The 22,627-nt window shown below is 41.0% G+C and overlaps 1 protein-coding gene across 1 annotated transcript in view; it reads right to left on the reverse strand.

Annotated features, from left to right (window-relative positions):
* The window catches only part of AQR (aquarius intron-binding spliceosomal factor), a 93,827-nt gene extending 72,051 nt beyond the window's left edge, over positions 1-21,776 (reverse strand). The window contains exons 1-9 of the mRNA XM_039536986.1: positions 21,690-21,776; positions 19,529-19,585; positions 15,637-15,677; positions 14,519-14,554; positions 10,435-10,555; positions 8,675-8,815; positions 6,010-6,078; positions 3,460-3,560; positions 2,544-2,620 (exon numbers count right to left, since the gene is read on the reverse strand). Coding sequence (XP_039392920.1) covers positions 2,544-2,620; positions 3,460-3,560; positions 6,010-6,078; positions 8,675-8,815; positions 10,435-10,555; positions 14,519-14,554; positions 15,637-15,677; positions 19,529-19,585; positions 21,690-21,776 — 730 coding nt within the window. The remainder of the gene's footprint in view (positions 1-2,543; positions 2,621-3,459; positions 3,561-6,009; positions 6,079-8,674; positions 8,816-10,434; positions 10,556-14,518; positions 14,555-15,636; positions 15,678-19,528; positions 19,586-21,689) is intronic.
* Positions 21,777-22,627: the final 851 nt, after the last annotated feature.

Here is a 22,627-nt window from a genome sequence, read left to right on the forward strand (position 1 = left end):
AAAATCAGGCCTCTACATTATGTCAAAAGCCGAGCACACAAAATTGAGGTTCCTAAAGTCACTAGTCACTTTAAAAATTCTTGGCCATGACTTTTTTTTAATAAAAGGTCTTTATAATTTCAAAGCACTCAGTTCTGATTTTTGGAACTGCCTATTAGAGCTCAATTATGGATCCTAAGACTCTGAGTTGCACTAGGAAGTAGGGGAAGAACAAACAACAAGCAGCAAAACAGATACCCTCTTAAGACTCCTGTTCAGATCTAGCAAGTGTACTCAACTTTAACACAGATCACTCATTGGGCTTCCCAGTGCCTGCAAGCAAACTGTGGCTATCCAATATAGGGCACAACTAACATTCAAAAGTAATAAAGGACAGTGAAACAAGAAACTAGATTTCACTTGGAGAAAACATTTTGTTTGATAATTAAATTTGAGATGCAAGTTATCCTTGGACCAGTCACCTTCAAGTCCTTTCCCTAGCCTGACTGTATAATAAACATACATACTGTGGCGATGCACTTTCATCAGATAATACAACTGCATTTCCATAAGCCAGCATACTGTAGTTAAGAAAAGCGGTGTGAATCCAGTGCATGGAGGGTATAGAAGCATGCACAGGATGAGGACACTATGGAACCCAGCTTCAAGAGGATTGCCTGAATGGCTCTGCATAGCAGCTAGGTTTGGAGGAGGTTGACAGCGGTTGGCCAGGGAGGAGCAAAGTCAATGGATCCACTACTATACAAATCCAGTAGATTTTGCCCCTGGACAAACCAAGGACATTGGAATGGAAATGGCTGCTGCAGCAGCCACAGCTTGGATTGTATAGTGGAAGATTCTTTCCCCTAGCCCTCATGGAATCCCCCTGCATCAAGCTTGATTACTCTAGATTGGTGCAGAAAACAGCCTTAAGCGACATTCACAAGGTCACACAGCAAGTCTACAGCACAGCTGTGAATCATAAGGTTTTATTTAAATAAAGCTTCTCCTGCTAAGGTATTACGATAAAAATATACAAGACAAGCACAAGATAAAAATATAATTAAAATACAGTTAAGAATATAATAAACCATTACAACTCAAAATTCAAACAAATAAAACCAAATCACAAGGTTCCAACATAAAAAGGGAATAAGGGCATGGAGAAGGGGGCCAAAACAGGGGGCCAAGACTAATCTTTCTAAAAATAAACTCTCAAATGAAATAGCCTTGAGGCTTTTATTATTGGGAAGAGAGATGAGGACTGACAGATGTCACTGTTATTGATTTAGGAAGTATCTTTTCCACTTTCCCTGCTGCTTTACAAGATGAATCACTAAGGGTTACACTGACCCAGAAGGAGGAGGCATGAGCAGAGCAGTCATACAGGAGCCTCAAATAGGCCTGTGGGGGAGACTCTTAGGATCACACCAGTGAGGAGGGTACTGGGTCTGCATTAATGAATATCCAGTTTTCTAGCATCTTCCAGATGCACAGAATTTTGGTTTCATAGAAACCTAATGCACTACTACAAGCTAACGTTTTCCAAAACTAAGAACAGGGGTCCTGCAGGAGCTATAGCAGGGGTAGACAACCTATGGCACACGTGCCAAAGGCGGCACGTGAGCTGATTTTCAGTGGCACTCACACTGCCCGGGTCCCAGCCACCAGTCTGGGGGGCTCTGCATTTTAATTTAAGCTTCTTAGACATTTAAAAACCTTATTTACATACAACAATCGTTTAGTTATATATTAAACATTAAAATGTATTACTGGCACGTGAAACCTTAAATTAGAGTGAATAAATGAAGACTCGGCACATCACTTCTGAAAGGTTGCCAACCCCTGAGCTATAGCCTAAGCTGATGCTGAAACTGGCAGCATTGTAGTAATAGCCTTTATTGGAGGTTTAACACTGCTTCCTGTACTAATACATTTTCCTTCAAAATCAGGCATGCATATTTTCTTGTCAGACCAATTTTCTGGTGAAGACACGAGACCCCACTTTTCTTACATGTGTTCTCCTTACTGTAACCCCACAGTACTGAAAGTGCAGGTTTATGTTGTGGATTTAAGTGCTTTGCTGAATGTGGGACTTTAGTATGTGCTTAAATTCTATTGTCAATGGGACATAAATCCTTTGTTGAACAGTGATGGACTTCAGCACATGTTTAAGTGCTTTGCTGAACTGGGGACTTTGTTCACTCTGAAGCATCTGGCACTGCCAATGTCAGAAGACAGGATACTAGGCTAGATGGGCCATTGGTCTGACCGTGCATAGTCATTCTTATATTATTACAACAGAGAAGAAACTCTGTAAAGTAGCATTCCAATTTATTTTATTTTACAAAAATAGAGAGATTTAGACCCCTTGAAGACTGATCCATGCAGGCAGATCCCTACATTAACACAATATCTCACTGAAGTAAATTGAAGTAAATACCCAAACCTATTGGATCTGTCTGAAGGATTGTGGCCTTACGAAAGTTGGTTCAGCACCATAGGAGCTTCTAAATGATACCTGAAAAAATACATATATATTATATACATGCACACAAAGTTACCTGAGTGAGGTATTGATTTTAGCACACAGATAAATTTCTGGATGAGCTGTGAAAGAAATCTTCTCTCTCGATATGCCCTAAAATCAGACATAGGATCAAAGCATTAATATTTCATAAATGCAGGCAAGAAGTATATTACATCTCTTATTAGCACAAAAGGTTCTAAACTGAATGCAATTTATATCCAAGGTAAGTTTATTTTACTAGAACTGTTTCCGAGAACTTTGAAATCGTACCTTAACTCTTTCGCATCATTTTTTAACAGCAGCAGCAAAACCAAGATTTTTTTTGGTCAGCAATCATTTTCTCTTACCACCAATCAAAGTGACTTACCAGTTAGCATAGCCAATATTTGTAACTTTACTACAAAGAACTGGCTCACCGATTACCACTTTACCATTGAGTCAAAGAAAGAAAGTGATCGCAGTGCAGGTAATTACTGATGCATCACAGATGTATGCTACATCTTGCGCACTGCAGAATGTAAGTGTTTGGAAGAGTTAATATTGCTGGGTAAGAAATACATAAACTTCTTCAAAATAAACCATTAAGTGTAAGCAAGAAGACTTAAATAATCTCTAAAACCTGGGAGACAGGGAAACATTTATTCATCAACTGTATGGAATGTTAAATGTTCTTTTTCAGCTTTCATCATATAGGTTTTTTTAAGACATGGTTAATCTGTTAACTGGTGATGATTCAATAAATAACCCCTATAAGCATTTCACATAGGATAATCTGCTGGAATGCTGTTCTGCAACTCTCTGCCCAGAAGCAGCACACTATCAGCTGCTAATTTCTGTCACTCTCAGATCTATTTAATTCAAACAGATTTATCTCAGGAATACTAAACTGAACCACTAGCAATGCATTACATGCTTTTAATTCAATATGAAAAAAGGTTTCTATAACATACTGCATTCGTGTCTTTTCATCCATTTTCTCATCATTCTTCTTGATCAGATTCCAAAATTTTCTAAGCTTTGGTGTCTTTTTCAGTTCTTGTTCCAGACGTGCCTGAAAAGGTGAAATGGTAGTCAGCCACCAAAAACAATTATGAACCCCCTTCTATTATACAGGATATAAATCTAGTTAGCAGGAAAGGAAAAAAAAATGTAGCACCATGCACAAATGAAAATCTAAAGCCAGCCATCCAACAACATGATCAGGTTTCCCCAAATCTATTCTCAACAAGTACCTATTACAACCAAGGTTACAACATTACACGAATTAATAATCTACTGATTAGTCACACCTAGATGGTCTGCTGAGAGTCTTTAGAAGAGAATCCTTTTCCAATATTCACATCCCAGTATAAAACATTTTTAGAAAATAACAGAAAACCTCACCATCAAAAAAAACCTGAAAATCTGGTTACTTTTCATTGACTTAATCAAAAGATCTGCAGCAGTGAAGCCCACAGAGTATTTTTGGTTTATGAATTAATACCAGATAGTAATGTCTTGTTTAGTGAATTTCCTTCTTTTTGTGTGATTACTTTCAATTGTTTGCATTAAGAATAAATAAAACACCAGACTCTATTATATATTGACTTTCCTGGTCTCTAAAAAGGAACAATTTTTCAAAATACACAAACAATACTTTTTTCCTGAGAAAGATAAAAAACAGATCAAGTATAAGCCATCACAGACCATTCATTACAATAAGAGACATAATGTACTAGAAGCTCGTTAAAGAAAGTTAAGCTGTGCAAGGATCAATTCTGGGAAGAGAAGCATACAGGAACATAAAAGTGAATGATCATGCTATCCCTTAGTGATAATAATTAGAAATAACTCATTTGGACACCCCAAAAAGATTTTACTTAATATTGCCTTTATCTCACAAGATGACATAGGTATGTAATAATAAACATTAGCTCAGTATATATATTCAATTAAAAAATCATTACAGTTGCAAAGTCAAGCACTCAAAAGTTAAAAAAATGCCAGAAGTAAAGTTTTCCCTGTGGAAAAATAGTATGTGATCATGGACTATCATAATTCATACAACGGAGCCAATTTAAGATTTTATGGGCCACCTTAATTCAGACATTTCCTAACTTCTAAATTTCTCATTTTGCAATTATATAGAGGGTGTTTTTGCATGCAATTTTTAAAAAATGCAAACTGAAACAAGAAATTTTATCATGTGGAAGCTCATTGACTCCAACATGGTTCATCTGTATGGTTAGAATCTTTGGACTAACAGCACAGAACTGTGCCATTTAAGTTAACAGATAGTGTATAGGTTATCATCATCTGTGTGAAACCGCCACTATAGGGAGATTAGGTACACCCATTGCCAGTGTGTTTCAGGGCTACTTGCTGACAGCAGGGGAATAGAGACCCAGGAATCCTAGGTTCTATTCCAGGTTCTGATGATAGTGTATCTAATGCTTACAGACCTTTCTGTCCCTAGCCCCTCCAGTGTGTCCTTATACCCGTCTCCCTGTCACCACACAGCTCCTCATACCAGTCCCAGTCCCCGCCACAAACATACACATCTTGGTTCCTGATCCCAGCCCCAGGTCCCGCAACTCAGCACCATGTCCCAATCCCTAACTCAATTCTTGCTCTCTTCATCAGCTCTATCCACTAGTCTCGATCACCCCTCACCACCACCCCACATTCCTCTGCATTCTAGTAAGGGGGCATTTCAGTCACGCCAGCAGGGAAGTATTAACACAGGAGACATTCTCTCTGCTTGCAGTTCATGTTGCAACAGTGGCCCCTTGGCTGCCAGACAAAGCAACTGCAAGGAAGGTCCTTAGCCCCTACAGGTGCAGCCTAAAGCTGGAGAATGCTCCATACAGATGGAGTCTACAGAGAATTTAGCAGTCACAGTAACAGGTACCTACTGAGCATATGTAAACTGCGATTTTTTTTAGAGGTTCATAACTTGGCCAGATTTGAGCCCTTTTCACAGGGACAGCAGAAAGCACATCCCTGACACCAGGGTGATCTCCCCTGACAAATTTCAAGTCCTTGCTCCAAAGCAAGAGGTGCTAGAGTTTCTCAAATGATAAGAATTTTTTTAAATTGTCAAAACAATGCATTTTTCCCTGAGCTTGTTCTGAGAAACAGTTGATTTGTTTTTGCTGAATTTAAAAATTAATGATAATAATCAGACACCTGGCATGGAAGCTCTCTCAACCCAACTCATAAAAGTTTGACAAAGTTACAAACAACAGAAAACGGGTCTCATAATGGAAAGTATTAGGAAACCTTAACTGCAATAAATGCTACCCCTGCCGCCTATAATACAATTAAAATGATTTTTGCAAGAAGATGCGGTAGGTCAAGTAAAGAGAAAGTTTTGGCAAACATGAAGGAGTCCATTTTTAAAGAATTGCATAGGATTTTAAAGTATGTGTCTTCCATTAATGTTAATGGACATTTCATACTTAAAAGCCCTGTGCACTCTTTGGAAGGTTGTTTTGCCATTTTTGTGATAAAATACTTACAGGTTGTAGGCCCATCCACATTGGCAGGGAGATGAGCTGCTGCACCTGACCCCTGATCAAATCCACTTCCTGTTACAAGGTATTAAATAAAGAAGTCAACTTAGAGCATTTAAGATCTGTTTACAGAAATATTAAGAACATAAGAATGTCTATACTGGGTCAGACCAAAGGTCCATCCAGCCCAGTATCCTGTCTAACGACAGTGGCCAATGCCAGGTGCCCCAGTGGGAGTGAACCTAACAGATAATGATCAAGTGATCTCTCTCCTGCCGTCCATCACCACCCCCCTGACAAACAGAGGCTAGGGACACCATTCCTTACCCATCCTTGCTAATAGCCATTAATTGGAGTTACATTAGCTATCTTCCAGTCACTGAGTACAGAAGCCGATTTAAAGGACAGGTTACAAACCATAGTTAGTAGTTCTGCAATTTCATATTTGAGTTCTTTCAGAACTCTTGGGTGAATGACATCTGGTCCCGGTGACTTGTTACTGTTAAGTTTATCAATTAATTCCAAAACCACCTCTAGTGACACCTCAATCTGTGACAATTCCTCAGATTTGTCACCTACAAAAACTGGCTCAGCCGTGAAGACTGAAGCAAAGAATTCAAGACTGAAGCAAAGAATTATCTTGCAAGCATATTCCTAATGCCTTTATGGCCATAAATATTATGGGCTCTACCCTTCACTTTTCCTCAACCTGATAGTGTTTTTTCTCCACTCTTAATAGAAGCTTCTTATAGTCTCCCCAAAATCTGAAAGAAATCCACCCTTGACCCAACTTCCTCCTAATGCACCATCTCCAGAATTACTGAATGCTCCATCTACAACTCTGCCCTTGCTCTCCATCCATTTAGTTTCTGCCCTTTCCACTCAACTGAAACTGCTTCACCAAGGTCTCCAATGACCTCTTTCTAGCCAAGCATGAGAGGCTCCACTCTATCCTCGACCTTTCAGACCTCCATAATTCAGCATCTGCCTTGTTAACCACTATTCTAACTTATCTTGTTCCTTATTCCATGTAAGATTCCAGCCTACATCACCAGTTTGCTCCCAGTTCCAGTCTCCTATCATAAGCACCTTCATAATTCCTTCCATACTGTGCTATGTATATGGAACATCCTCCCCATATTAGTCCACGAATTCCCACCATGTTCTCTTTCACAACCCTGAAGATCTACTTTTACCATGATGCCTCTGAGAAAAATATTAACTCATAATAGCTAAGTAGAAGAACAACAGAGACACCTAATATTTATGTTGTTTGTTTTCTGACAATATATTTTTACAAAAAAATTAAAACCACCTAGTTATGCATATATCTGGTCAATGTAAAACACATTTTTATTACTATTTCTCTTAACCACTCGGTCCCATACCTTCTGCTCATTACTTCTTAGATCCTGTCTTAATTTTATCATAAGTTCTCTGGGGGACAAACTATATTTTAGTCCATTTCTACAGCACCTAGTGCAATACATGTAGGCTTGGAATCACTAAATATTTTATCTGTAAACATCAGTAAAAGTTGATTTCGCCGTACACACATAACCCGATCAAAAATAATTTGTATCAATAATTGAAATGTACAAATAGGCAAAGTAAGAAAAATGATGCTTGAGAATAATTTAAATTAAACTCTAAGGATATTTACTTTATATTTTGACATGTGGACAATTTGCGTTTTAACTGTTATAAAGCTTTAACTTTTTGAATCTCAGTAACTATTGTCATTAAATAATTATTGTCTGACCCTCCCCCATAACATCCCACAACAGTGAAAATTTAAATTGATTAAAAAATTTAAAAAATCCTTAAAAACAAACACTGATATTATCCATCAATATTTAAAAAAAAAATTCTATCAAGCTTAACTACAACACTGAATTTGACTGGGGATTTGTAGGTGAAAGCAAAATACAAATAATGAAAGACGAGGGAGCAATATTTCAAATAATGTGTGTGTGTAGAAAACTTATGCTCCAGAGGAACCACCCTTTGAACAAACGCTAGTTCAGTTTCAAATATCCATTGTATGTATCATGCCAATTGCATCAAGTTATGATCTATAGTTTAATACCACTTCCACTAGAAACTAAACACATACTTTTATGTTTGCTCTTTAAAACAACTATTAGTGCAGCAATACATTAATAACTAGAAGTGGTTAGAAAAGTTAAAAAAATTGCTAAGTCTTCTTTCGGTGTTTCATCAAAATTTCATTTACATGGAAGTTTTCCAACCAGTTCTTAAAAGACACAATTATAAAATAAAAGCACATTTCCCAGTATAATACAGTTATAAATTTAACTGAACTTAGGACTCCAATAACTAATAGTCTTATGCCGTCTTAAGTCTTCTATAGTACACGCTCCCTCTCTCAATAAGTGTCCCTCTCTCAACTTTGAGATAAGACACTGCATCCCCTTGCATGCCCTTCCCCATAGCAGGACAGTCAGTAGTTGGAAGGAGGGAGAAGGGAATGGAAGAGTACACATGGGCCACAGCAACTACCACAGCCTTCCCTGCTGCTCCCAACTCCTGAGGATAGAAATTTCAATGTATGTCCTATTTAGCAGACTCACTAATTAAATCAATCTAGCTCTCACCTGGAGCAGTACAGCCATATGGAAAATATTCAAACATGTTCAGCATAACTTACTAAACTGTTGAAGCAGTGATCAAGGAAGAGCAGAAGGACTGTCTGTTCATGCAGAGACAGTTCACTGTCGCTCTCATCTAATGATGCTTCCAAAATACATTTGAAAAAGAAAGGAAAGTGCTCTGGCTTCTTTTTGAATGTCTAGGAATAGAAGGGAAAGTTGTATTTTCAATTAGCTCCAGTCAAAACTATTTACTGTCTTTAAAAAACAAAACAAAAACACACACACACAAAAATGTAAGTAAGTTCTTAACAAAATGCACACATGAAAAACATTGTGGCTGATTCTCTGACCTACTTTGGTCCCTTTATGCTTCTTACACAGTACAAATAGAGCAGAGATTGGCCATATCTTCCTGTTCCAGAATTCCTATGATGTGCAGGAGTCCCTGGGGCAGAGCACTGGCTGGCTTTGACACACACTCTACCCAGTTTGTGGCACAGGTGGTGTGTTGGGTAGGAGGTATGTCAGAATTCTGGCAGGAATACTCCATGTTCTGGTTAGGCTCAGCTAGCCGAGGATCCCGTGGGACTGTTACCAGCTGGTACCAGTTGGATCAGCCCCCACACCACTCTAACCTGTGTTCAGGCCCAGTCAGACTATCAGGTGGATTCTGACTAAAAAAAAGTCACAGCTGTTTGGTGGTCAAAGCAATGAGTCTTGCTCTAGCTCCTACCCCACAAAGCCACCATAACAGGGGCACTCAATCATCTCAGCAGAGAAAACAAGGCTTGGATAATCATGGGGACCAGCTGCCCCTCCAGAACAAGACTCAAGTACACGGATAGGAAGGTGTGAGGAGGCTTGCACCTGTCACTTCCCATGCAGTACCTGTGCTGATACAGAAGCTGCAGAGACCTGGGCAAACGGAGTCACTCATCCATGCTATTTATCTGGCCTGTTTCACTAACACTAAAGTAATTCCCTTCCCTTTCTCTTGTAAGATCAATGTAATGGGCACTATTAAAAAGTAAACTAACACACTACTGACTTTACTGTACTGTCACCTGACTATACTTGGAATGTATTGAGGTACAATGAGATTTTTAGTTTTAGGTTTTTTTTAAAAAAAACATTGCACATGGTATATTTTTACATCTAATCGTGATCACTATTTCAGCAGTGCTTAAAAGGTCTCTATATATAATATATATATAAATAAATCAGTAAATCATATTAGGAGGAAAATGTGCCTCTGTTCTAAGGTTTGCATATTATATTTCTGCCTAGATTATATTGCTGATACCTGCTTATATATATTTAAAAATTAGAGGTTTACTTAAGAAATGGTATTCTGAAGGAGTTACTAATAAGTATATTATACATAAAACATTTTCAGTTTATATAAGCTACAAAAATATACTCAAGGGTTTCAAACAAGAAACTGACAGAGATAAAATAGTTGTCCTACTTTCAGTGATATATTTCTACATATACAAATGTAATTTCCTCTCAGCATCTTTTTTCTACCACCAGAAAAAATCCTTCACCAAATGCCAGACTTTCTGTCAAGTGCCAAAAAAAGAGGAACATATCTGAAATGCAAAGGCATTACACAGTAGAACAAATGATTTCATATCAAAGGAGAAATCCCTCTGAAAAGAAATCTTTCATCTGTCCACTGCTTTTCTCAAAAAAAAGAAACCATTTACTTTTAACATTGTAAGCTCTGCTACCTTCCATTACTTTAAGTGGGCACAGTGTGAAAGCTGCAACTTGTGGATCAAAGTCACTGCAAGCTGTAACTGAAATTGGTTACCTCCCACGCAGGTACATTTTCTCTGAACTTCTCATTCACCATACAGCAGATTGACATTAAATAGGCCTTACTGGACACCTCTGGAGAATAGTTCATCCACAGGTAATTTTCGAGGTACTGGCTGTGAAGAGTGAAGAGAAAGAATTTCTCATTAGTTCCCACCACCCACCTAAGCTGTCACTTATCTGAAAAAAGCATAATTAGCTACAGATTTTTTTTTTAAATCCATCTTTACAATTTGTGAGTAGTTCCTGAAGTTAAATCTAATCTAGGTCATTGCAGCAAAACTTATTGGATAGGCACAGTATATGAAGAGAGATGAATTACTCACTTGGAGAACTGTTGATTAAAGAGTTTTTACATGTACTAGGTGGTCATAATATCATAAGCCTGGACACTATTTCACGTTGATTTTCCAGTAGAAGAGAATAACTCAATCTACTGCATATGATAAACACTTCAGACACTTCTTCTAGTACTTAGATACAAATGCCAGCTTTCCCTCATGAGAGAAAGCATTATGGCATAACGCCACATTTTATAAAATGATTATTAATATACATGTTTTAGTTGATATTAGAAAATGACTAAGCATCAGCAAAGATTATACATATAAAGTAGTCTACAAAGGCAACAAAATGATGTAGTTCCACAGGGCAAGCAATCTAAAGTAATTAACACATTGGACTGAATAAGACCCCAAATCCTAATTTGCTTTTGCAACTGCAGAGCCCACAAAAGCTCCATGAGCTCATTTTATTTATTTACAGCAGTTCTACTCCAAAACCATAATGCCTGAACACCACACACAAACATTAATGGCTTTAACCTCACAACATCCCCCTGGGAAGCAGGTAAGTATAATTATACTAGTTTTACAGATGGGGGAAACAGTCACAGAACAGTTAAGTAATTTTCTCAAGTTTATATCCAATATCAATGGCTGAGTCAGGAATAGTAATCAAGTCTCCCTAGTCCCAAGATTTGGCCTTACTTGCCCCCACCCCCTTTCAAAGATTGCAACTCATCTGTGGTTTGTGTGACAACTGGACTCAGAGGAACTATATTGGGAAAGAAAGGGCATACTCTGTTTTCCTGTAATGTCTTAGCTGGGAGGCTGTTTTTTTTCTTCTTTGACTGATAAGCTAAAGCCCTCTATATGGGAAACAACTCTAAAAATAGAGGTCAGTCAAAAGAGATGAATCATGGTCACTTCTGACAAAAATAGGCCTCCACTCTTGATGGGAGCCATGATTGGATGCTACAAAACAGGCAGCCTCCAATTCTCCTAAATCCTTCACTCCTGAGGGGAGCATACAAGGAAATTCTGCATGATGAACCGCATGGAGGAAGACAGAATATTTGGAAAGTTTCCACAGGCTTTTCTTTGAGAGGGCACAATATGAGCCCAGAGTAAGTACTTAAATAAACAAAGTCACTAATAGTTACAAAAATTACTCAAATAAAATAAACCACTATAAATTAAACAAGAAACAGTGCTCTCACTAATTCTTGTTTTTTTTACAATGTATGAAATCAAATTTTTTAATTGTAAAGAAATTAGTTAAACTCCAACTAATATGTTAGAGTGTGGTCTGCAGCTTCACAAATCCATACGTTGCTTATAATTGAGAGGTAATCTAAAGCCCTTTATAAAAAATAAATAAGTCTTGAAGTATTACAGTTTGAATAAAGGAATGCTACCTATTTAATTTGCTATTAACCACTTTTTCATTCCTATATTTTTAATATTTTGAGTAACTTAACATGTAAGTAAGTGCTATCAGTACAAATATTTCATACACACTTATCCATCTGACAACAAATTTCAGGTTACCCACGGATATTAGATGAGCTATCCCAACAATTTTACAGAATACAAAAATAAATTTTATATCATAAGGGTATATAGTGCTGCACAAGAGGAGAGCAATGCTTTAGCAGTAACTTCTCTGCCCGAAGGGACTTGCATTCTAAGGACAAGATTGGTGCACCACAATACAGTGCAGAAATGGAGTGGCACGTGGCCATTCTAAAGACAGAGGACTAATCCTGCAAACCTTCTATGTATAGTTCATTGGGAGTTGCACATATGGACAGTTTGCGCAATTGGGCCCAGGATATGGAGAGTGGTCAGCCCCAATAGATGGAGAGAAAGCCTCACATCACTCAGATTCTCCTGTGAGCTTTGAAGATTCTCTGGTTCTTGCAAAGGTGCTTGCCCAGTCATCCTCAACTTGTAGAATGGTAGCTGATGGGGCTCAAGGATAGGGAAATATGAAATGTGCATATGAAGATGGAAAAGATTGAGGTGCTGATAGGACATGGAGATGGGGAGAGAGATAGAAAAGACCCGGGGTTTAGGGAAATAGTGGGGAGTATATACTGACAAGCAGTATCAGCACGAAGAACCTCTACCACAACTTAAAGAATGGGGGATTATTGGAAAAATTAAAACAGTGCATACTACAGAATACAGTAAAAGCTGTGTTATCCAGCCTTGTACCAGCCAGAAAGCTCTATAAACCGGCATTTCTAATCTTCATTGAAAGTCTGGTTTACAGTCCGGTTGGCGCGAGGCCGACAGGCTCCCTACCTGGCTCTGCGTGGCTCCTTGGAAGTGGCGACATGTCCCTGCTGCTCCTCGGTGGAGGAACGGCCACGCAAGGTTCAGAGTGCGGGAGGAAGCTCGGGGCGGGGACGCAAGAGGGGGCTCGGAGTGCCAGATCCAGGGGGCACTCACCATTGAGCTGAATCTCCTCATGGGTGGCTTCCCGCAAGCAGCAGCCCGTCCCGGCTGCTCATAAGCAGAAGTGCAGCAGGGGGTCCTGCACGCTGCCTCTGCCTGCAGGCACCGCCCCTGCAGCTCCCATTGGCGACGGTTCCTGGTCAATGAGAGCTGCGGAGCCAGCACTCGGGGCGGGGGCAGCACACAGAGCTGCCTGCCGCGCCTCCACCTAGCAGCGGCCGGGACAGGTCGCCGCTTGTGGGGATCCGCCCAAGGTGAGTGCCCCCCATATCCGGCACCCCGAACTCCCTCCCACACCCAAACTCCCTCCAGCGCCCCAGCCCCACACCTCCTCCTGCACCCAAACTCACTCCCTCTTAGTTAACCAGCATTTTTCACTTACCAGCACCCCCAATTACCCCATCATGCTGGATAAGACAGCTTTTACTATATTTCTTTACAAAAAGGTATCCATGCCAACTGGAAATGAAATAAGAAGCTACTTAATCATCCTGGTCAAAACCAGAATTGTATTTGATGATGTCCTCATATCTTTTCAAATACAAAAGGGAGGAAAGGGGAGAAAATGCCAACATTTAAAAAAAATGAACATTTTGTTTCTAAGCTTATCCTACTTTTCCAATAAATGGTCCCATTTGTATATCACACTCCTTCCCTTCATCTCTTGCCAGCAGAAAAAGGGATAAAAAGCTTGTGTTTGACAGAGGTGAAGGGACAATTTAGTCGTGGCCAAGTGCCAGCTCATGCTATCTCCCCAGTAGGTGAGCCAGAGAAATCAAAGTGAAATAAAAGATTAATTTACAATTAAATGTTGGCATTTCATATATTTTCTTTTTTTTGTGGTTTATATTTAATCCATTACAGTGAAACTTGAAAATAGTAAAGCAGACTTTCTTAATCATTTCTGAATATCAGATTGCCATCTCCTATCAGGTGAACAAAGTCATGCTACTGTCCTTAAAATGCACCATACCTTACAAATGTTGCACATTAATTATGTGCCTGATCCAAAGACTCCCACTGACTTCCATGGGCTTTGAATCAGGGCTTGTAAGATGTGTCCACACTTTATCACTCTTCTCTGCATACTTGGTACTTCTTTTCAATGCTCTATATTTATTTACATTACAAATTCAGGATCATGAAACAAGACCTTCTAAAAAGTGTTATCCCACATCATATCAAGTTTTCTGCACTAAATTTTCCTATTTATCTCATTCTGAGCTTTAGCAGGTGTGGATGGACGAAGTATACTACCTTGCAAGCTCCTGTGTCTGACCTTTACTTTCACTGGTTACTATAGAGAGTTAAGTTTTATTTCACTCCAAAACTTACCTAAATTCAAGCAGCATTATCTTTCTAATGGCAAACCTAAAAAGGAAAAAAGGACAAAAAGTGAAACAGAAAAGAAAAACTCTCATGTTTATCTTTAGTCTAGATGACTCAGAAAAAGAAGCGTAAAACTTTTCCTTTACTTCGTGATTTGTTAATAAAAGTTGTACTCTTCTTCTAAAGCTTCTGTGCAACTTCTTTCAAATATTGCCTTGCAATGACAGCTAAATGGATCCCAAATTAACTTCAGCACCTATTCTTCAAAGGCAATGGATTAGATTTTAAAGGAATCCCACATGAATTCACTGTAATAAAAATCTACAAATGATAATTTTTAATCCAAATGATTTTGGTTATTTTATAGGTAAAGGGGATTAAAAATAAAGCAACTGTAAATCAAACTCTGATGTCCTAGATTTTAAAATCAGAGATCTCCAGATCCCAAATTTGCTTCCAGAGATATTAACTTATACGGATTCCATGAGCCTTCAAGGATATCAGTTGCTGCCCCCTCTTCTCTGGATACAGTCATGGAATGTTGTTTTTAACCTTACATAATCCTTTGCCTCATCTTCTCTATTTAACATTAAGGCTCATTAGAATATGTTCAATTGTTTGTGCACATGAAACATTCTCTTTAGCAAACTGTTATTAGTAAACTAAGAAAAAGACATGAATAAGACAACCACCAGAAGAGGAGGTCTCCCTAGCTGTCAGCTCCTTTACATATCTCAAACAGGAATACATTGCAGGAAGATCACAGAGAGTAGGAAGGAGAGACTCATCTCCACATTGACTGGGAACTGGGGTTGGGGGGGAACGACTCTAAAATTAACAATCACTACAAAGACCACCTTACGCTACGACAAATCACATAAAGGGAACAGAGAATGGAATGCAGAGAATGATTTATTCACTATATCAGACCTTAGATCATAATTCTAAAAACGTTGTCATAAAGAAAGCTTACATTTAATCTCTGAAATCACATAAGTCAGCCAACAGCCATTACTACACTTTTCATTCATTTTCTAACTTTAATAATATGAAAGTACTTTAAATTAGCACAGATACATGTCTCCAACATATTCTAAATAATAAAGGAGCAACATTGTACTGACCTTGATTTGACAATTTCTTTTATATACACTTCTTCAATAACCTATTGCAAATGATATATTAAAAAATTATATTCATTAAGAGCTCATACTTTTGGATGGATTCATTTTTATATTCTAGACATTAAGGTTTCTGAAATCAGAACTGCCATTAACTAGATGCTCTATGTTTAATGACACTTGGGGAGTCCTCAATTATATCAATACTACCTTGCATCCTTATTGCACTTTTCCTCCACAGATCTTAAAGCGCTTTACAAAAGTGGGTAAGGTCTCACAGGAAGTCTTTGGCAGTGCTCAGACTAAACCCAGTTTTGAAACTAACTAGTAATTCTGGGTAGCCAACTTGAGACATATTAAAGAGGCCTGATGTTCAGAAAGTATTGCGCAACTGCCCTCAGAAATTCAGACCCCTTTAAGATCTTTCAAGTTGGGCAAACACACACACAAAAAGAGGCATCCAAAACCACTAGAAACTTTTGAAAATCTGGGCCCCATGACTTGTATGCTAGACGATACTGTCACTACAGAACTCCAGCAACCACACACTATATTTTTCATTATTTTTGCTTCCTTTAAACCAAGAATTGAGTGGTAGGGCTGTCCCTGCAAAGCACATGGGACCTGCCCGTAATATTTCATAAATATTACATATTCCATCTGTTTGCCTTTGTTATTGTGCTGTTTATAAGGATTTAATTCAAAAAGGGGATAGTTGCATGTAGGCAGAAAGAGAGACAATAACTTTATATGCCCATCTCCATAAACACTGGATTGACAGTGCTAGAGCCATCTGCTATGATGTGATGGCCAAATCCCACAACTGGGCTTGTGAAACACATTTCTTCAGGAACGTCACAGCCCTGTAAAGATTGTGAGGGGATCAAAAGCCTCAAAGTTTTAAAGACAGACAGGAAGAGGGAAGATGGTAAGAGTGGGACAGACTGCTGGGGAGGAGACTGAAACCCAGTGCCCAAAGGCAAAGGGGGTCTGCGATAAGTTAGGCCTACATCTCTTTAGGTAAAAACAGATATGTGCATAGGCCTTGTATTGTGTTAAAATCTCTTTTTAATTTTATGCTTTGTTTTGGGTCACTGGTCACAGCTCATGAAGGGAAGCTTGCAAGTAGTCAAACCCAGTCAGCTCTGCTAAGCAATCATGGTTGGTGCATAGGGTACTATAGCCCAAGGGATGGTCTATGATTGGTAAGATCATAGTATTCCACTCTAAGACAGGTGAAGGCAAGACACCTCTAAGGGTGGTACACTCTAGGAGAGAAAAGGGGTCAGAAATACAAACGGCCCTCTGAACCATGAGTCCCTATAAATGTCACTGGCTGCCAACACAACAACTTTGTTCCTTCTCTGTGGAGAATTTTGTATTTAGAGTGTTTAAAATTATACTGATCATGTTTACATGAAGACAGCCAGGATAGATCTACACTGCAATTAAACACCTGCAGCTGGCCCGTGTCAGCTGACGCAGGCTCGCAGGGCTGGGCAGGCTACTGGGCTGTAAAACTGCGGCATAGCTGGAGCCTGAGCTCTGGGACCCTGTGAATTGGAAGGACCAAACATCCACACCACAATTTTACAGTCCTGTAGACTGAGAACTGCGAGGCCAAGTCAGCTAAAATGGGCCAGTTGAAGGTGTTTGCTTGACACTGGAAGTATGTCTACACTGCAATTAATCAGTTTCATAGACCTGGTGCTTCCGTAAATGTCAGAAAATGCTAGTCAAGTTTACAAAGAGAATCTAAAATATTAGGTCTCCTGAGCATGTATTCCTAAATTTCCTTGTATAACACTAATAATAAAATAATAATAATATTGATAATACCTATTTCTTATATAATGCTTTTCACTGGTGGATCTCAAAGTTTCACAATTTTTCAATGCATTTATTCCCACAACATCGTTGGGAAGTAGGAAGGCATTTTATGGATGGGGAACTGAAGCACAGAGACAAAGTAACTTGGAAGTCTACAGCACAGCAGGAAATTGAACCCATGTCTCACATGTCCTAGGCCAATGCCCTAAGCACTGGACAATCCTTCCTCTTAGTCTATGCCAGGGATCGGCAACCTTTGGCACACGGCCCGCCAGGGTGCTTACCCTGGCAGGCCGGGCCAGTTTGTTTACCTGCCGTGTCTGCAGGTTCAGCCGATCGCGGCTCCCACTCGCCACGGTTTGCTGCTCCAGGCCAATGGGGAAGGCGAAAAGTGGCGGCCAGCACATCCCTCGGCCCGTGCCGCTTCCCGCAGCCCCCATTGACCTGGGATGGCAAACCACGGCCAGTGGGAGACGCAATCAGCCAAACCTGCGGAGGCAGCAGGTAAATAAACCGGCCCGGCCCGCACCGCCATGGCGAGCCGCATGCCAAAGGTTGCCGATCCCTGGTCTATGCTATCACTACAAAGATGATCTGATGCATCAGAAGACCCAGAACATTAAGGAGTCATCTAGTATACAATTATAACAGGTACATGAGCTAATTACAGCTCAGTTTCAATTTATTTATAGTGCAGACAAGATCTTAACTAAAGCCCTAGACATGTTATTGTGGAATCTATTGTAATTAGATCCACTGACTCACCTGTAGTTGTTGGGTACACAGAACCAACACTGGGTTTGGATTACTCCTGCCAGAATTCTGCACCACCGTGTAATGCAAAATTTGCGCAGAACTGATGTTCCCCACAGATTTTATTTTTCCCCTGCAGCATTTGTGATTTCTACCACCCACTGACAGCCCCAGCCACCTGTGGCTGATAGAAGGAGCATGATTAAATTGTATTAACCTGATAAATAAAATATGCAGAATTTTGCAGACCTTTAAAATATCGTGCACAGAATTTTAATTTTTTTGGCATATAATTCCCCCAGGAGTAGTTTTGGATGCTCTATTATGTCTGATCCTGCAAACGTGTACTTGACTTTACACACAAGTAGTCCTACATAAGAAACTAATGTTGCTGACAATAAGAAAACTGCAGCCCTTCAACATGGTGAAGGCAAAGTCTCTTGTCTATCTCCTGCTCTTATGTTAGAAATATTATTGGACAGAAGCTGACTTATGTACTTAGATCACATCAGGTGAAGAGCTGGAAGTAATCTTGAGAAAATTATCATGGAAGAAATGGTAGCAACTCATCATAGTAGAGGACGACCAGTGAGGCGAGAATTAGCTGATGTGAGACAGATTACAGGGTGGTCAGTTGCTGAGCATGCAAAGTTAGCAATAGATCGAGAAGTCCTCAGACTATTATGTCACCAGCATTCAGATATGAATAAATGGATTTACTACAAATAAACAGGGGAGACAGGGATAGCTCAGTGGTTTGAGCATTGGCTTGCTAAACCCAGGATTGTGAGTTCAATCCTTGAGGGGACCACTTAGGGATCTGGGGCAAAATCAGTACTTGGTCCTGCTAGTGAAGGCAGGGGGCTGAACTCAATGACCCTCAGGGTCCCTTCCAGTTCTAGGAGATAGGTATATCTCCATTTATTACTACTTCCTAGTCCTACATAAAGTTAAGCACATGCATTTGCAAGATTGGGGCCTTATTAACATGCAAGTGTATTTATCAATAAAAATCAGAAAGATTAGCATGATAAAAAGTTAACTAGGTTGTTTTGGGAAATTTTCAAGACAATACAAAAAAAATAGAATATCAGCATTAGTTGCCTAATACCCTACCTACTAGGTTTTCTGTTTTGTGTCTGTAGTAGGGTTTCTCTAGTGATGAGCTCCACCGGAGGGGGCGGGGAGGGGCAGAGGAGGGGAGAGAAGAGACGACAACATTCTTACATACTACTAGCCAAGAATTTTTTAAACATTCGTCACTCTATTACATCCTGTTAATACCAATGCAAGTAATAACCTAAGTTTTTACCTTTGAATCAAAAGGTAATTTTTTCTTCACATGTGGAGCCCAGTACTTATTTGCCAACTGTAAGGGGAAAAAAAAGTATTTTCATTAAACATTTGGACAAAATACACAATCATCTAAAATAGATACAATGTAGTTACATAGTGAACCAAAACCACAATGTTTTTATTCCACATGCTAGCTAAATTTAATCTCCTAACAGATATACCTAATAAAAAGGTGCCATTTAAGTCATTCACTGCTCCGTAGATGATGTGGGAAGGCTCAGTTGGATGAAAAACTCCGGAGCGTGAGGACTGCGTGTTTCTCCTAAATCTTGATGGTGGGACAGGAAGGGCAGGTGGGCTCCCCACAGTATGCATTGGCCATTGGCCTCCACTCAAGCAGATATTCTAAGACCTCCTGAGAAATTTCAGAGGTTTCAGGATATTCAGAAAGAGCCAAGGGATTTCTCTTGAAGGCCTAGCACCTCCTCACTACTCCCCATCTCCTGATTCAGCAAGATTAATGAGATATGCTGCCACAGGCTCCATGGTCATCTCTGAGCAAGCTTCATTCTGAATGAAGGAGGGTAGGATCCACTGGACAGAGCAGAGCAGGAATTCACATCAAACTGCTTAAAACCCACCTGTTTCATGATACATTCCAATTACACTGAACCTTCGGCCATAGTTACGATGTTCTGCTTATTTTGTACCATTACAAATTGTTTTCTTGTAAGTCCCTCAGGTCAGAGCAATTATTGTACAGCAATATATTCCAACACTACCATACAATGAACTTGCAAAATCCACTCCCCTACAGTAAATAGACAGCTTACTCTACAAGTTTCATGAACATATGCTGAGTCAAAAACTGCAACTAAAACTTAGATTGACCTAGCTGTGTCGTTCAGGGGCATGAAACCATGCACACCCCTGAAAGACAGATAGTTAAACTGACCTATGTCCCGGTGTAGACACCACCGGATCAATGGAAGAATTCTGCCTTTCTAGGGAGTGGATTTACTACAGAGATGGAAAAACCCCTTCTGTTGCTGTAGTAAGCATCTACACCACAGGGGCACAGCTACAGCCCTGAGGTTGTAAGGGCTTGTAACATAGACATAGCCTCTGTTGTTGCCATTCCTTGTACCATCTCCTTTCATAGGACATGTGCAGGCGTGCTAAGTGTGCATCCCCACAGGCTACGTCTGGGGAGCCACAAAGAAGCAGCAGGGGACAAAAATTAGGCAGGGCAGTGGGCATGATAGTGAAGCGGTGACTGTCACTGTTCACTCAGTCTCTGTTCATTGACTGGGGTTGATGTAGATGGGATGGGAGATGGAGGCAGGGATGAGGACAAGATTTTACGCATCAATGGAGCTTTGTATAGTGATGGCTCATGCTTGGCTTTGCAGCTGCTCTTGCAAAGGAATTGTTCAGGAGCCCTAGCTGGAGGAACAATTGGAAGAGGTGGACCTGAGCAGCCAGGACATCCTTCTTAGGAGACATAAACAGTCTTCAGCTTTCTGCCTTCTGCATAACTGGCTGTGAGTAAGCAGTCAGTGCTTTGAATTCCTCATCTGTACCCACTGTAGCTCTCTTCACACGTCACGTGCTTCCTCGGTGGGTACGGAGCTCTGTGGGATTAAGGCTGGAGAAGGGACCAGAGTCTGCAGTGCAGTGTGATTATTTCAGATGCCATTGCATGGGGTTTTTTTTTGTTGTAATGTTTCCACTTAAAGAAGAACGAGATTTTAGTCCTTGTAGTTATAACAAAAACCCTTCCAAACATGACCCAAGTGTGAGACAAAGCTGCCGTGTTGAGTCTGCGGACAGACAACTCAGTGCTCATAGCATCGCCACGTATCACGTAATTAACGAAACCCAGGCCAACCCTCCATTAAATCACTGACCGGCGTGCACTGTGTCGAACTGCTCCGAGGCTGAACGCACCGTGCCCCGTGAACCAGGGCAACGCGCTGCCTAGGGACGCCCCCAAGCCAGGAGCTCAGCGGGATCCGACACTGCGAGGCCAAGGGGCTGACCCGCGCTGCACCGGGACGAACGTCACTAGCCCCTGAATGAACTGGCCCGGCCGGGAGAGCCCAGGGCAGCTAACGGGCCTGGCAGCGCACGGGGCGGGGGCGGATATTCCCCACTCCGGCCCCTCCCGCCCTCACCTGGGTCACGAACTCCGCGTTGATCTGCGCCACGGTGGGCGCCACGATCTTCTTGGGCTGAAGCGAAGCCGCCGCCGCCGCCGCCATGCCGAAGCGCGTAGGGGGTCCCGGCGCCTCACTCACCCCGTCTCCTCCCGGTAACCGGTCTCGAGGCGCGAATGTTCTGTTCCGTCCCTCCGCCCCCGAATGGACTCTCCCACCCAGAGCCTCAGCCAGCCCCGCTGAGTTACCCGCCTCACACCTGGCGCTTGCCGCTTGGGTCAGGAGAGCGGAAGTTTAGGGAGAAAACGGAAGCAGAATTGGCGTCCGGGTCATCATAGAATCTCCAGGGCTAGAGAGGCAGACCGGCGAGGTCATAGAGATCGCGCGCTCGTTGCTAGAGCGGCAGTCAGGGGGAGACAATGCGTTGGCTGCACCACCTGCTGGGCACTCAATGTAACTGCAGCAAGATGGTAATAGGCGCCCTCCTCCCACACCCTCTACTCTTTTTTGGCCAGGTGAGTCGGCTGGGATCCTGTGCTGCCGTGGGAGCCAGGAGGGAGTGTGGCAGTGATGGGGCACCATCCCATTATACAGCACAGCTCAGTCTCCTCTTTGCTCACACATCCTGCCCTGTGCCCCTAACCCAGAGATTGGGGGCAGGTGCTGGGGTCGCCCTTTAACCCCATCGCACTATTCCAGGACCAAAAGTATGAGTGAGCAAGCGATGCCCAGGGAAGAATATCAGTAAGAGAGACAATGGCAGCTCCTGACCCTGGTGCTGCAAGGGAGAAGGCTCTCTCCCCAACAGTGATAAGGCAATGCCTAGGGACCAAGAGACTAGTGATACCAGCTGTAAAGAGGGAACAGAGCAGCAGGAGTGACAGAGCTCAGCTACCCCAAGCCTATTTCCAAACAGAGCAATTTTCATGTATTATTAGTGATTCATTTTTCTTCCG

Source organism: Mauremys reevesii, linkage group 4 (assembly GCF_016161935.1).
Source record: "Mauremys reevesii isolate NIE-2019 linkage group 4, ASM1616193v1, whole genome shotgun sequence".
NCBI classification, from domain to species: Eukaryota; Metazoa; Chordata; order Testudines; family Geoemydidae; genus Mauremys; species Mauremys reevesii.